The sequence below is a fragment of the Petaurus breviceps genome, unplaced genomic scaffold (genome assembly GCF_028583685.1).
Source record: "Petaurus breviceps papuanus isolate PSGF00001 unplaced genomic scaffold, PetGlider_PUasm1.0 174, whole genome shotgun sequence".
Taxonomy (NCBI): domain Eukaryota; kingdom Metazoa; phylum Chordata; class Mammalia; order Diprotodontia; family Petauridae; genus Petaurus; species Petaurus breviceps.
Window position 1 is genome coordinate 63,693,207 of NW_027185761.1, and position 16,546 is coordinate 63,709,752.

The window sequence follows — 16,546 nt, forward strand, 5'->3', positions numbered from 1 at the left end:
CTCTTTTATGCTGTTTCTACCAATTTTTTACTCCATCTAGTTACGGCTGTGATCTTAGTGTTGTAATATTAGCCCAAGTGTAGTGATTTTACTGTCCTTGACAGTGAAAAGGTCTTGTTAGAAAAATATTTGCTCTTTCCCATAATTCTTTCGTGGTCTTCCTTTCTATTTCAACCTTGAATGTTCTCCTGATAATTTTGCCTAGTTGGGTTCCTCACCAGCCTTTCTTAAAATTGGGTTTATCTTTCACTGCTTCTCTGATTCATTGAGCAAAGCTGCTTATTATCTTTCACCAACCCAATGTGTAAGATTTTGATAACAAGTTTATATTCATAACCATTAATGTGCATGGCTTGTATATCTCTCTGGTTGACAAGTAAGTCAAGTATTTGTTGACTAAGGCAATTTTAGGTTCTTTTGGTCCATTTTAACAACTGACTTACACTGGCTAAACTTCTCAGAGTAATGTCTTTGATGGTAAAAATAACTGACATATCCATTGCTCCTTGAGGTTTGCAAAGCACTTGACAAACATTATCTAAGTCTGAGCTTTACGACAACTCTGCGGAGCAGCTACTATCAATGTTGTCCCCATTCAACAGAAGTAGTGACATTCTGCCCATGACCACGCAGATGCTTAGGAAGAATTCAGCCCCAAGGCTTCATGATTCCAAGTGCCAAATACTGTCCAGCATGCCTTGTGGTTACTTGTGACAGAGCTTGGTGGTGTGCTTGAGCTTGCTTTGTGCTCATGTCAGTCCTAAGCCCATGTAATTTCAATTTGTATTTAACACTCATGTTTTTATCTACCTACTTTCTGAAATGACAGAGGGACAATGCAAACAGTTTCAATGATATTTGACAGAAGGTGCTTTCCAAATTATAAAGTTATAAATGTAGGCAACTTGCAAATGAAGGAGTAAAAAAACCAGGATTCTGTGGTTGTAGGGACCACCAATTCTATAGGGACAGGGATCCAGAAGAGGGAAACAATTGAAGCAACTGACAGGGATCTCTCTAGAATGGGACCCTAGAGGAAGAAGCTACTAACAGCATCTCCATATGTCCATGACCATTTATGCACAGAAACATCCAGGCCAGGTGGGCTGGAGAAAGACCCACCACCACCACAAGGGTGGCTTCCCTATTACCTTCTCTTTCTTTCCCAGAACTCATCTGGGCTGCTTGACTGATCACATTACTTCAATGGAAAGAATGTCACCAACTCTATTCTTTCCAGTGACATGAAGAATCACCAGGACTTACTATCTGTTCTTTCCCTACTTCTTCTGGACTCCCTGATGAGGCTACCTAAAGACCCCTGGGCTTGCCATTCACCTCAATTCATCAACCTTAGGCCTTCCCATTTGACCTGTAGCTAAACTTTCTTTTGCATTTTGTCTCCTTCAATTAGAGTGTGAGATTCTTTGCTTTTTCTGTTTTTATCCCCAGTGCTTGGCATATCAGTGCTCATTTATTCATTCAGTCATGTAGACCTCTGGGTATCATACAAAAGGGCTGCTGGGCAATCTCCAGGGAACTTGTTTCTTCCGCCATGGACACTCCTCATTTGTTCCAGGGAGGGGACAGTCAGGAGGGAAAAGCAAGCCTCACAAAGTAATTCTTCTATATCTTGGCAAGCTTTTCCAGATCCAAGCTTTAAAGTCAGTCTCAATTCAGGAAAGTTTCCTTTCTCAGACAATATCCATGGATCCTTTAGAAGAAATAAATAGTGGTTCCAATTCCAATTCAATGGTATTTAGAGCCAGAGGTCCACAATTCTACTACTCAGGTGACCTTAGACAAGCTACTCAGATGCTCTCACCCTGGATTTCTTCACCTTAAAATGGGCAGTTTGAGCAAAATGCTCTCTGAGAGACATTCTGGTTCTAACCTGTGGCTCTAAGTAAGAGAGTCTGGTTCTGGCTCAATTTAAAGAAAACCCCCTGACAATTAAAGTTGTCTCCAAGTGGTATGGACTGCTTTGGGAGGAAATAAGTTCCTATTATTGGAGGCCTTGGAAGTGGAAGCTGAATGACCCCTTACTAGGAACACTAGAGAAGGAATTCCTGCCTAGGTTGGATCGGATCATTTCAGAGGCTCCTTCTTCTGTGTCTATGAAGAATCTGCTGGTGTGTTTTTAGCTCCATCAAGGGAAGACTGCATGTCTTGTCAGTTTGGCAACTATATCCACAGAGTAGAGCACATATCTCCCCGGGATGTCCTTTAAGATCATTTGATTGGAGGGCAGGGCCAAAATGGCAGAGTAAAAACAGGAGCTCTGCTCTGCTCCCACTCCAGCCATGTCCAATACCTGTAAAATGTAACTCTAAACAAAGTTTAGAGCTACATAACCCACAAAATGACAGAGAGAAACAAATCTCCCACTGAAGGCAGCCTAGCAGGCTGAACGGAAAAGTCTATTGCACCGAGCTGGGAGCCGAGCACAATCCCACAGAAGCTGCATGGTCTGAGACCCAGGGCAGCCCCAACCAGCTGCACAGAACAGCCAGAGCAGACTTCATGAGAGGGAATCACCAGCAGCTGAGGTGGTTTACATACTTCTCAACCCATAAACGCCAAAGGGAAAGTAAAAGGTCAGTGGGGAGCTCTGTTGGAACCAGGTGATGGAAGAGTGCCGTCTGCACCTGCCCCCAGGGATGAGAGGTGGCTGAGGCATAGCAGTGGAAGCTGCTGTCACATGGCTGCCTCCTGAGCTCCTGGCCTGCATATGGTCGGGGGACCAAGCAACCATTCAGAGGGTAATTGCTCTTGCTTTAACCAGCTTGGATCTGGATCGTGGTATTGGGTGGTGGTCCTGGGGTGTATGGCAGTGTGCCAGAGCTTGAGGTGCCTGTAGAGAGGGTACCCTCCTCAGACCTCTGACAACATTTGCGAAAACCCCAGTGACTTGGGACATAACTCTCTCCAATATGGAAGCAGAGTTCTACCATGGCAAAGAGCTCAAAAGTCAAGTAATTGGCTGGCAAGATGAGCAAGCAAAGGAAGCACAATCAGACCATAGAATCCTTTTTTGGAGACAAAAAGGATCAAAACATGGGACCAGAAGAAGTCAATGAAGTCAAAACTCCTACATCAAAAGCTCCCAAGAAAAATATGAATTGGTTACAGGCCATGGAGGAGCTCAAGAAGGATTTTGAAAATCAGGTAAGAGAAGTGGAGGAAAAATTGGGAAGAGAAATGAGAATGATGCAATAAAATCATGAAAAGTGAGTCAACAACGTGACTGAAGAAAATAATAGCTTAAAAATAGACTAACTCAAATGGCAAAAGAGGCCCAAAAAGCCAGTGAGGAGAAGAATGCCTTAAAAAGCCAAATTTGCCTGATGGAAAAAGAATTTCAAAAGCTCACTGAAGAGAATCATTCCTTCAGAATTAGATTGGAGAAAATGGAAGCTAATGACTTTATGAGAAATCAAGATACTATTAAATAGATCCAAGCAAATGAAAAAAAATAGAAGGCAATGTGAAATACCTCATTGGAAAAACCACTGACCTGGAAAAGAGATCCAGGAGAGATAATTTAAAAATCATTCGACTACCTGAAAGCCATGATAAAAAAAAAGAACCTAGAAATCATCCTTCAAGAAATTCTCAAGGAAAATTTTCCTGATATTTTAGAACCAGAAAGCAAAATAGAAATGGAAAGAATTCCCCAATAACCTCTTGAAAAACATTCCAAAAAGAAAACTCCTGGGAATATTATAGCCAGGTTCCAGAGTTCCCTGTTCAAGGAGAAAATATTACAAGCAGCCAAGAAGAAACAATTTGAATATTGTGGAAATACAATCAGAATAACACAAGATCTAGCAGCTTCTACACTAAAGGATCAAAGGACTTGGAATATAATATTCTGGAGGTCAAAGGAGCCAGGATTAAAACCAAGAATTACCTACCCAGGAAAACTGAGTGTAATGCTTCAGGGGAAAATATGGTCATTCAATGAAATAGAGGACTTTCAAGTATTCTTGATGAAAAAACAAGAGCTGAACAGAAAACTTGACTTTCAAATACAAGAAGCAAGAGAAGGTAAACAGGAAAATGAAATCATAACAAACTTATTAAAGTTGAACTATTTACATCCCTACATAGAAAAATTATAATTGTAATTCATAAGACTTTTCTTAGTATGAGGATAGTTGAAGGGAATATATGTATGTGTAGGAGGGTGTAGGTGTGTATAAATGCATATATATGTGTGTACATGTATAAATAGACAGAGGGCACAGGAACAGTTGAATAGGAAGGGATGATACCTAAAAAATAAAACCAAGGGGTGAGAGAGGAATATAATGAGAGGAGAAAAGGAGAGATAGAGTAGGCCAAATTATCTCATATAAAAGAGGCAAGAGAAAACTGTTACAATGGAGGGGAAGAGCAGGAAGGTGAAAGAGAATGGGTCGACCTCACTCTCATTGAATTTGGCTTAAGGAGGTAATAACATACATACTCATTTGTGTATCTTACCCTACAGGAAAGTAGGTGGAAAAGGGGTAAGAGGAGGGATGATAGAAGGGAAGGCATATGGGGGGGAGGGTAGTTAGAAGCACATACATTTGAAAAGTGACAGGGTCAAAGTAGAAAATATGAAATGGGGGACGGGATAGAATGGAGAGAAATATAGTTAGTCTTTCACAATGTAACTACTGTGGAAATGTTTTGCACAACTACACATATACAACCTATATTGAATTGCTTATCTTCCCAGTGGGGATGGGTGATGAGGGAAGAAGGGAAAGAATATGGAAATCAAAGGTTTTAAAACAAATGTTAAAAAATTGCTTTTTACCTGCAAGTGGGAAATAAGATATACAGGCACTGAGGTATAGAAATCCATTTTGCCCTACTAGAAAGTTAGAGGGGAGGATATAAGATAGAGCAGATTGGGGGAAGGGGTACTCAGTAGGTTCACTATCTTTGGGTGGGGGTAGGGGAAGGATGGGGAGAAATTTTATAACTCAAAATCTTGTGGAAATGAATGTTTAAAACTAAAAAATAATTAATTATTTTTTTAAAAATACCATCTGATTCTTTTCACTAGACCCTAGATTTATTGATAATTTTTTCCTTGTTATTAATGTCTACCACTGTAAATAGAAATCATAAGCATTTGTCAAAGTAACTTTATTGGCTCAATCAGCATGGGTTTGCTGGTAAATATTTAACAGTTAGCTCTCTAGAAAAAAATTACATGCAACCCATTATTTTCTTAAGACTACACAGTCATCAAAACTATAAATCAAGCTCTGATTTGTAGCATTTGCTGATTTCCAAAATATAAATGCTCATAATGAAAATTTAACCAGTAGGATCAGCTTCCAGCATACTGCTGCTTCTCAGACAGCTTGACATAGGGAAAGGGCAGGTAAAGAGGGGTGCTGTGATTGGCAGACAAGAATATCCAGGTAACTTGGCAAATCTAATATTAAATCTAATAAATTGCTATCCTGGTCAATCGATAACAATAATGCATTGTTGTGCTTCTCTGGCCCCCGAAGTATACAAATTAAGAGAGTTGGCCCTCTTACTGGGTGGAGCACTTAATTAGACCTTTGTTATTGTATGGTCATTTCAGTCATGTCCAACTTTTCATGACTCCATTTGGGGTTTTCTTGGCAGAGATACTGGAGTGGTTCGCCATGTCCTTCTCCAGCTTATTTTACAGATGGGGAAACTGAGGCAGAGTTAAGTGACTTGGCCAGGGTCACACAACTACTTAAGTGTGTGAGGCTGGATTAGATCTACTTCTTTTTAAACATTGTGACCCCAGGACTGAGTCCTGTAAGGCAAAAGGTATTTGTGGAGTCCATACTAACAATGGTAAAGAATACAAAAGTATGAGAGATGGTCCCTAGCTGTGAGAGATTCAGACTTATTAAGGAAAAACCATACATGAGACACAAGCATTTTGTGAATGAAACATTTGACAAAAAGGAAAAAGCTCCACAGTTCTTGCCATAAATTATGATAACTTGCTACAAAACCTACTAAGGCTGATCTAGCTCAAAGGTTCAAGAAGAAGACCCCATACAGAAGCCTAGCCTACAAAAACCAAGGCCAAGTGTATCTCTCATGCTGGTGACCTGATTCTGGTCACTTGTTTGACTTGGGCTGAGACAATTCATTGAAACATGAAGTCACATAGGGGAAATCTCAAACGGTACTGGGACCAGGCAGCTGGCTGGCACTGAGCACCGAGGCTGAAGGCACAAAAACCTGAGTTCAAATCCAGACTCAGACACTTAATAACTGTGTGTTCCTGGGCAAGTCATTTCTCCTCCACCTGTCTCATTTTCCTCAGCTTTGAAATGGGGATCATCATTGCACCTAACTCGAAGGGTCATTGTGAAGATCAAATGACACAAGATTTGTAATGTGCTTTGCAAATCTTAAAGCTCCATATAAATGCTAATGATTGTTCTTACTTCAGGAACTTTCTACCCATGATTCTTTGGGATCCTAACCCTTTCCAACCTAAGGTATGCATTTCTGTACCCCCTTCAAGATCTCTCCATTTGGTATTAGCCTGGAAACCTGTGACCTATCTCTTACTCCTAAACCACATTCAGTCTGTGTTTATCCCCAGTTATGGGAAGGAACTCTGATGCTGGTTGGAACTGATCAGATTGCTAAGGATGGTAGCTTTCTGATAAGAACTATCCACTGGCAGGGCAAATTCAGTTCTCATCAAAGAAAGTGGCTAATGGCATTATCCTCACAAATAGGAGAACATATAATTAAGTAAGTATAAAACACATGGTGTCAATGTTTTAAGAAGTCAGAGTAAGGAGCTATGAAAAGGAGGGACAGTTGTCTTAGAAGAAGGTCCTTGTACTGGCCCTTCAAAATGGATAAGGTTTGGATAATCATGAGGGAGGAAAAAGCCATCATAGAAGGTTACAAGGAGAACAGATATAACTTTTGTATAGAGGACAGACAGAGAGCAAGCCTGATGGGAAAATTTGGAGAAGTAGCTAGGATGCAGAATGTTAGCATGATGATTCCATCCTTTCCCCCTTGCTCTGAGAGGTGGGGGATGGAAAGCAGTGGTTGTGCCACTTACCACCTGTAGAAGAGCCAAGTAACCAATTCCAACATTATCAAAGTTGACTTTAGCGTTAGTCCAGCATGCACCTGGGTATCTCTCATTTGTGCACATTGACTTGTTGTTAATAATGGTGTAGTTTATAGCTTCTTTTTTGGTTTGGTCGATGCACTTTCCAAATCTCCCAGAAAAAAGGTTCACCCCTAGCATACAGAAGATGAGCCAGAAAATGAGACAGACGAGCAGAACATTTAAAATGGCAGGGATGGCCCCAACAAGGGCATTGACAACAACCTGCAGAAAACAGAATCAGAGAAAGGCAGCTCGTTAGTCTAAGTGTTTCTCCCTTCATCCCACTGTCTCATTCCCTTGTTGCACAAACTAAGCTCCACTTTTCTTGGATGTACATTTATTCTTTGTAAGGATGATCCCCTCATACCCAAAAGGGATGGTTTTAAGGAAGAGGAGGTCCTCCCTGATGTTTTCCCCAAGGTAGGCAGTCTCAGACTCTTCTGAGGGATAGATCTAAAGTCAAAGTTGTTGCTGTTCAGTCATTTCAGTCACCTTTGACTCTTCATGATCCCATTTGGGGTTTTCTTGACAAAGATACTGGAATGGTTTGCCATCTCCTTCTCCATTTCCTTTTATAGATGAAACTGAGGCAAATAGGGTTAAGTGATTTGCCCAGGGTTACACAGCTAGTAAGTATCTGAGGTCAGATTTGAATTCAGGAAGAGGAGTCTTCCTGACTCCAGGCCTGGGGCTCTATCCACTACGCCATCTTGCTGCCTTTGGAGTCAAACATGGATTCAAATTCAAACTGTCATTTACTATCTATGTGAAATTGGCTCAGTCACTTAAATTCTCTAGATCTGTTTCCTTATCTGTAAAGGAACAGGCTAGATTAGATGACCTCTAGAGATGCCTTTTGCCTCTAAACTATGATCCTACCCCCACGTCACCCAATCCCCACGCCACATGCTACACTGGGAAGAATGTCAGAGTTAGGGTTAGAGTCTGAGTACCGCTGCTGTCCTATGACCTTGAGTAATTTTCTTCATGACTGAGACTCAGCTTCCTAATAATAAATAATCTACTGTGAATATTTGCATGTCAAAAGACACTAAAAGAGAAATTCTTCAAGAAGGGGAAGCATTACTGGGCTCATTTGCCATTTCTAATTCCCAACATCTTTAGAATCCAACCATGTGTCTCTATTAACATGGCTCCCACCCTCATTCAGGCCTTCATCACTTCTGGCCTCAATTATTACAAGAGCCTCCTAATTGGTATCTCACCACTCCAATACAACTCCATGTTCTTGCCAAAGTCATTTTTTTTATGGGCAGATATTACCATGCAATTCCCCTACTCAACTCCAGCGACTTCCTATTTCCTCTAGGATAACATTTAAGCATTTCTGGTTACCTTCTCAATTCCTTCACAACCTGGCTCCAGTTTGTCTTTTCAGCCTCATTAGACATTGTTCTCCCCATCCCATGCACTCTGTGCACTGGCCAAACTGGGCTTCTCTCTTCTGTTTACACAACACACCCCACCACCCATCATGCCCGCTAGCCTTTATGCCCACCATCCATCATGCCACCAGCCTTCATGCCCACCATCCATCATGCCCGCCAGCCTTTATGCCCACCATCCATCATGCCCACCAGCCTTCATGCCCACCATCCATCATGCCCACCAGCCTTCATGCCCACCATCCTTCATGCCCACCAGCCTTCATGCCCACCATCCATCATGCCCACCATCCATCATGCCCACCATCCTTCATGCCCACCAGCCTTCATGCCCACCACCCATCATGCCCACCAGCCTTCATGCCGGTCATCCCCCATGCCTGAAACACACTCTCTCAACACACCTTGGCCTCAACATCCCTCTTCAGCAGGAAGCTTTTCCTAACCACCACCACCACCACCACCCCAACCGCTAAAGTTTTCTTCCCAAACTACTTTGTATTTAACTACATTGTGTATATTTGCATTTACTTTTTTTTATATTCATATGTGTATTTATTGTCTTCCCCTTTAGAATGTAAGTTCTTTGGGAGTACGGATTGTTTCATTCTTTGTACTTTTATCACCATCATCTCTCACAATTCCCAGTACATGATATTCACTTAAGAACTTATTATTGATTAATTGATTAAAATGATGATTTTAGTGGATGATTTCATTTTACAAATGAGGAAATTGAGACTCAGAATTCAAGGGACTTGATCATGTTACTCAGTCCATGGTAACCCTAGGATTTAACCTAGGTCTTCTGGCTCCCAACCCAAAGCCCTCAATACATACTTTCTCAAAAACATACTTTCATATATTCTCACACAGCATCAAGGCATAGGAGGGGCACAATCATATTTGTGGAAGAATGGAGACGTAATCATGGATCAAACAGACACAAGGGACAGTTTCTTTCTACTTCTGCTGAAAAAAACACAAGCCAGTATTCCAGTCATCTCCCTGCCAGTTTACCTGCCCTGGGGTTCCCCATGGCTTACCCTCATTCCCTCAAACTGGGACAGTGCTCGCAAGGGCCTCAAGGCTCTCAGTGTCCGAAGGGATTTAACATTAGAAGACAATTTTGGTTTTAAAAATTCAGAGATAAGGCTTATGATAGAGACCTAGGAGGAAAAACAAAGACCAATTAGCAGCGTACATTTGCTGTTTAAGGAAATACTCCTATATTTGACAAATATGGATTAAGTCCTTACTGTATTCACAGTACTGAATAGAAGAAGAACTGTTGTTTAGATTTTTTTCAAAGCGGATGCCTATATAATACTAGGATAGACACAGTTAATCTAGGATCAGATCCCTGTTTCCATGCTTGGTATTTGGATCGTGTCCTTGTTTAATATAGAGATCAGTCTAGTGTAAGTAAGTGCTCAATAAAAAAGCTACTTAGTCAAATGGTGTCTGAAGAGAGGCTGATTTTTTGTTGGTTTTTTTTTGAGACCAATCTTCTTTAAGACTGACCCTCTCACACTCTCTCTACCCAACATCCACTGGGGATTTGGAGGGAGTGATTGACCTGGTACAGATGCCTACTGATCAAGGAAGGACTAAACAAATTGCAGGCCATAAACGTGTACAACCTTACTACATCATAAGAAACAGTGAAGTTAAAGGAGACAGAGGCTCACGAAAAGACATATGAATGAATGAAAAGTGAAGAAAGCAGAACAAGGCAAATAATATACAGAATTTCTGAGATGATGTAAATGGAATTTTAAAAAACTAAATGCCATATGATGAGACACGTAGGAGTGATTGAAGTAGATGGAGCAAACAGGAAGCAGGATGTGAGATATGAGATAGAATGCAGGATGTGACCAGCCAGATAATGCTCATAGATTATTATCTGACTTTAAGAAGACTATGTATTGATGTCCCCTACAGTGGGCTTATCTGTATACCCAAAACCCCAGACTACATGACTTTCCAGAGCAGCACTCCCCCTCCTCTTTTTCTGTTTCCCGACCGATTTTCTTAAACTGTAGTAGCTCTCCCTCCCACTTGCCTATCTGTATATAGCTCAAACACATAACCTTACTCCCATAAGGATCAGGGTCCACTGGGTGCGTCACCCCAATAAATGTCCTATTATTTGATTCAGAGATAGTCTGAGTCTGAATTCTTTCAAAACGACACCAAGATGCATGCACCCATTTGTCATCATTTCATAATGAGAATGACCAAACTTAGCCAGAAAGAAGAGATAATAAATGCATTTTCCTGCCTTCTGTGCAGAGATGGGAGGCTAGAAGTATAGATACACAGATTTGGTTGAACATTCATTAATTTTGCTAAACTGCTTCTTTCCTCTCTCTGTTTTTATTCTTTGTTATAAGAATGGCTCTGTAAGTGAGGGGGTGGGTGGGAAATAATTGGAAATGAAGGTAACATAATGCAAAAGATGGCAGTGAATAGGATGAGACTGGACCTGATTTTACTGGTATAGGGAATTCCTAATGGTGAATTCCTGAACCTACAGACATAGGTCGGCACCTTCTCTGCCGCATGTGGTCACAACCACCTAGTTAAGTGACCCTTGCCTAGGATCACACAGTCAGTACATGCAGAGGCAAGTTCTGAAATCAAATCTTTCCAAACTCAAGGCTGTCTCTCTTTCCAAAGCAGAATGTAGAAACAAAGGAAGCAGGACTGTTGCTTTGATTTTTTTCAAAACGGATGCTTATATTCACGCTCTACATCAAGAGACAGACTTCTTTCACATTAACCACCATACCCCAGCAAAGTCTCCCACCTAAAATGAGAAAATGGAGATGTTAAACTCACAATTACAATGATGAAGTCGAGAACGCACCATGCATTTGTGAAATACTTCCTAAATCCATATGCCACCCATTTCAAAAACATCTCGAAGATGAAAATGTAGGTAAAAACCTTATCGGTAAATTTCAGTAACTCCTTAATGGTGGGTCTTGATGAAATGTAACAATCTTCAAATATCTGAAATGACAAGTATACTATTTAATATATCCGTGGATTTTTATTCTTGCTAATTATAGACAGAAGTCAATGGATAATGATATTGTGGGAAAAAGCGGGGGATTTGAAGTCCAAGGACCTTAATTCAGTCACTTCTTACTGTGAGACTTTGGGTCAGTCAGTTAACTTCTCTGGCTCTGTTTCCTTGCCTAAAAACCAAGTTAGTTGGATTAGATGACAGCTGAAGTCCCTTCCAACTTTCAATTTATGACTCATGATTCCATGCTAACTTGCTTGTGAAAATAGAGGACATTTTGTGTACAATATTTCACCCAAAAGATAGAGTCCCACAAAGCTCTCCAAAGTTCCCTATTTCTAGCTAAATGGGTTAGTTTATTAGATAGAAATAAAATGGGAAATAACATACCACTTCTTCAGTGACTCTCATAACAAAATTTCTATTTGAAGAACATCCTGAATGTTATTTACCCAGTCTTTACCAACCTTTCTCTGCAGATGTGACTCACCTTGGCTGGAATGGGCTCCCCCCTTTTCTGTCCTACTTGTCTTTTTAAGGTAAAGTTAAAATCCTGTCTTCTCTGTGAAATCTTCCTTTGTAATCCCAGTCAACAATAATCTCCTATTTATCCCTACTCCTATAATGATCAAGTTGTATCTCCATGCCATTTAGCATTTTAGACCTAACTTGTATCATTCTGTTTCATGTGATTTAATTTTCTTAATCTCAAGTATATCATAATTTTCTTGAGCAGATAGAATTTATGAAGGACGTTAAGGTTTGCAAAATTATTTTGTCCTCAAGACCACTGGGGGAAGAGGGAGAATGTGGGATAAATGCTATTATTATTCCCATTCTTCATGAACTGAGGTTCAGACAAATTAAGTGACTTGCCTAGGGTCACACAGCTAGGATGTGTATGAGGTTGCATTTGAACTAAGGTCTTCATGACCCTAGCCCCAGCACTTTGTGTACTGTGATGCCACATAACAGAAGATAGGGACCATGTTTTCCTCTTGTCTTACTGTACAACCTCCCATAGTCAGTAACCATGAGTAAATTATGTCAATATGTCAAGAGTATGTGAATCTGTGAAATCCTTCCAACAATAAATATGCAATTTGTCTATTACTTCAGTGGTGAAGCTTTAGACAGTTGTCTGAGGTTCAGAGAGTGCATGTGACCTACCCAGGGTCACACAACTTGTGGCAGGGCTTCCTGTCACCAAGTCCAATACTCTATGACTATATTACATTGCCTCTGTGGTTGATTTTTTAAAAATATTTATCTCTTCTAAACAATTTATTTTCTCATTTTAATTCCAGTCAGTTTAGAGAGAAAGGGTCCTAGCCCATAGTACTTTAGCAACAATAAAAGATTTTTCGTTCCTGCTTGGGTACTTCTGTGCACATTTCTGGGACAGTGGTCTTTCACCACAATATATGGCTTATGTTCTTGTTACTTTTTCCAAGATATGGAACGTTAATGAAGACAAGCTACAAATGTTTTCCAATACTCACATTCTCCAAAAATGCAGGATGAGTTTGTAGTAGTTTTCTTGGTGTATAATAGACACACACCTCACACTTCTTGGTGACATGTGCAACCACTTGGAGCCATCAGAATGTATTTCTTATGTTCATCAGGTCTTTTCTTGTTTAGTGTTAAGTCCAAGTTGTCCACTTGTACTATCTGTCCTAGATATATATGCTGACAGACAATCTATCCTTCCACCTGTATGTCAAAGTCTGAACAATAGCCAATCTCTATCTCCTTTGAGGGTTAGGCCGAACTCTTTTGAGTAGTCCCAATGGCTCTATAATGCTCTCTAAGGCTCTACAATGTTCTGGGGCCAGATATAATCAGCACAATGTAGTTCAGAAGAGCATCTAGAAGACCCAGGACAGTGGCAATACCTTTATATCACAATATTTTGTATCTTACTTGATGTTTATGATAGAGTATCTATTGAACAAGGCTATCTCTGTTGTATTTTGAGACAGAATGGATGATTTTTATATTTGGGGAGACAGATGGGGGGAAGGAGAGATCTCCTGCTGGAAGAGAGCAGTAGCTTGCCCTACAGCATCAAATGCTTCATCATCTACGGACAAACAGCACAATGGTATCTTATATCCTTCAGTCAATTCTGTTCATTGTAGAATATCACTTGTAAAAGCCTCCCTGTACCTTACTAATACCACCCTCATTGAGGATACCCTTAATACATAAGTAGATGAGTTTGAGAAGAAACTATTTTTGGATGGGAAAGTTGGCATGAAGGTCAATAATGATTGATGTTCTCTTAGAGGTCATATTTTTCTGGGATTAATAAAATATGAGAATTTTTTAGTGCCTTTGATTTCTTCCCCTCCTTTAGATACTTTGTGAATTGATCCCTCACTGCCTGTATAACCACGTTGTCTTGAGTGGAAATCCACTGGGTCCAATGCTGTCTTTGTTTTTTTCATGATGTTTCTATAAACTCACACAGGACTATGATATTAGAGTCCTAGGCTGGTAATCCCACCATACTTGATGATGAAAATAATTTGTTACAAAAATCCTTGCAGCTTTTGCTTTTTTTTCACTTTTCTTTTATTTGTTTTCCTCTTTTTTATGCTCATCCTTAAACATATTCAGGGTTACTTTGCTCAATTGTGTTTCTTGACAAGCTTTATTTAAACTAATTTACTCTCCTATGCTTCTCTTTGCTTATGAGGTGATATTGTTTATAAATAGCCTTCACCCTTCTTTAATATTTTATAGATAAGTTAATATTTTAAAGCCAGTGTTTGGTCATTAGCTCAATTTGAAAAATGATCAGTTCTTTTCTAAGGCAATTTTTAGACTCTTTTGGTCTTTTTGTTTTGGAAATTTATTTAAATTGCTTATATTTTTCTGTATTTCTTCTGTCCATTACCCACTTTAAATATCAATTACTTGCAATATAATATTGATAATAATGATTGACATTTAAATCACACTTTAGCTTTTAGAAAGCATTTTATACATGAATCCATTTGAGTACATACAGTTCCTGGTTTGCCAAAACCAAAGAATACATTCTCCAATAGTCAACCAATCAGTGATCAATATCTCTGTAATTAACTGGGTAGGCACTCAGGCAGGCAACTCATTATGTCCTGAGACCATGATTAAAGTCTTTCCAATGTGATACAAACTTCAAAAACCAAGGTTAACTTCATCCATAATGAAGGACTGCAGTAAAACTGTCACACAGATCCCAGAGTTGGAGTGAGCAAGTGCTATGTGATAAGGACTAGACTTGTTTAAAAGATTTACAAGGTTTACATATGGTTCATGGATGAATCTCCTGGAACACACACAAAAAATCACTCCAATACAGAATATGGACAAGACTCCCTGTGTCCTCTCCCCCATTCATTATTCTACATCTACCACATAGGCAATGTTGTGCAATGGAGTCTTTACCCAAAGACCAGGATCAAGTAAGTGCCGACCCCATCACATCATAGCCAAGTGACTTTGGGTAAGTCACAGATCCCCCTCAGCATCAGTACCATTACCTGTAAAATACAGATCACTAAATAGTCTACAATATTGTCTGTAGGGCAAACATTCAATTCTTCTACTGAAAAAGAATTCACCTGCCATGCTTCATTGTCATAAAATGTATTTATACAACCCTAAAGTTCAAGTAGACCTAAAAAACTTCACATCCAAATGTATTTATCACTGTACTGTTCAGAGTCAGACTGGGATTTGTCATAGTCTGCAAGAGGATAGGTACCATTGTTGTGGTTAAAACCTTCCCAGTTTAAGGCAACAGAGCTTTATAAATGATAGTACCTTTGATCAGATCATATATTCCAGTTTGAGGGGTCCAAAATATGGTAACCATACTGCAAGAGTTCCCTTCTACTCCACAATTGAAGAAACTGTTCTTTGATTCTCAATTTAGAATATTAAGAGAATAACCAACTGGAAAGCTTGGTTTCTACATGTAAGTATAGGGTGAGCATAATGCTGGTATCTAGAAGGATCTCATTTATTCCTCCTTCCTCCTTCCACTAAAGACATTGAGAGGCTTAGGAGAATCTATGCTCCTGGCCCCAATTTGAAAACTTGGAATGCATTCTTCAATAGAATCAATGTTATAAAATGTCATTCTTTTTCACTCATTCTAACAATTACCCACAGAGCACTTTTGAGGTGGTGGAGAGATGTCACTGCCCTTGACTCATGAAACTTACAATGTAACAAAGACTTTAAGACACATAAAAAATAACTCTAACATCAAAACCTGGGCAGGCATGGATATGTTGTGACCTGTATTGATGAGAAGAATGTCCACACTGATGAGATCACAGATACATTTGAATATTTTAGCATTTAAAGAAATTGCTGACATTTCAATAGTCCCCACCCCTGGGGCTTGGCCACCCTTTATTTTGCCCAAGCAGCTCCAAGCTGCCCACCCCTACTTGTCTCTTGCTTCCCAACTCAAACTCAACCATATGTGTTATCTTTGTAAACTACCTAATGGCATTTTGCTATCTCCAGCCCCAATGCTCTAACCACTTCACCATTGAGCTGAATTGCTAGGTCAGTTCAAACAGCCATTTACCAGAGCTCCACTGCTCAGAAGAATCATGAAGATAATGAAGCTCTCAAACCAGTTATGCTTGACGATTCTGTAGCAGGTTACCCTCAGGTTCCGCCAAAGGATTCCAGAAGACTTTCTTACATTCAGTGCAAAGCAGGGGAAGCACTTGCTGCAGACTAAAAGGAAAAGGAAGCATGACTCTCAGTACCAGGTGGTGGTGTCCATGGTCCTAGTGAACCTAAGGCGAAGAAGTCAAGTTGTCCAATTGTGCCAATCATGCAGACTAAAGATAAAAATATTCAAATACCTCCACATTTCTATACATCTGAGTGTTTGACATCACTTTCCATAACCTCCGTTGGTTTCAATTATCTCTATGCAGATGACCCTCC

The 16,546-nt window shown here is 40.0% G+C and overlaps 1 protein-coding gene across 1 annotated transcript in view; it reads right to left on the reverse strand.

Annotated features, from left to right (window-relative positions):
• SCN11A (sodium voltage-gated channel alpha subunit 11) overlaps positions 1-16,546 on the reverse strand; it is a 131,540-nt gene that overhangs the window by 37,482 nt on the left and 77,512 nt on the right. Inside the window, exons 17-20 of the mRNA XM_069084573.1 lie at positions 16,176-16,323; positions 11,392-11,565; positions 9,591-9,713; positions 7,085-7,360 (exon numbers count right to left, since the gene is read on the reverse strand). Coding sequence (XP_068940674.1) covers positions 7,085-7,360; positions 9,591-9,713; positions 11,392-11,565; positions 16,176-16,323 — 721 coding nt within the window. The remainder of the gene's footprint in view (positions 1-7,084; positions 7,361-9,590; positions 9,714-11,391; positions 11,566-16,175; positions 16,324-16,546) is intronic.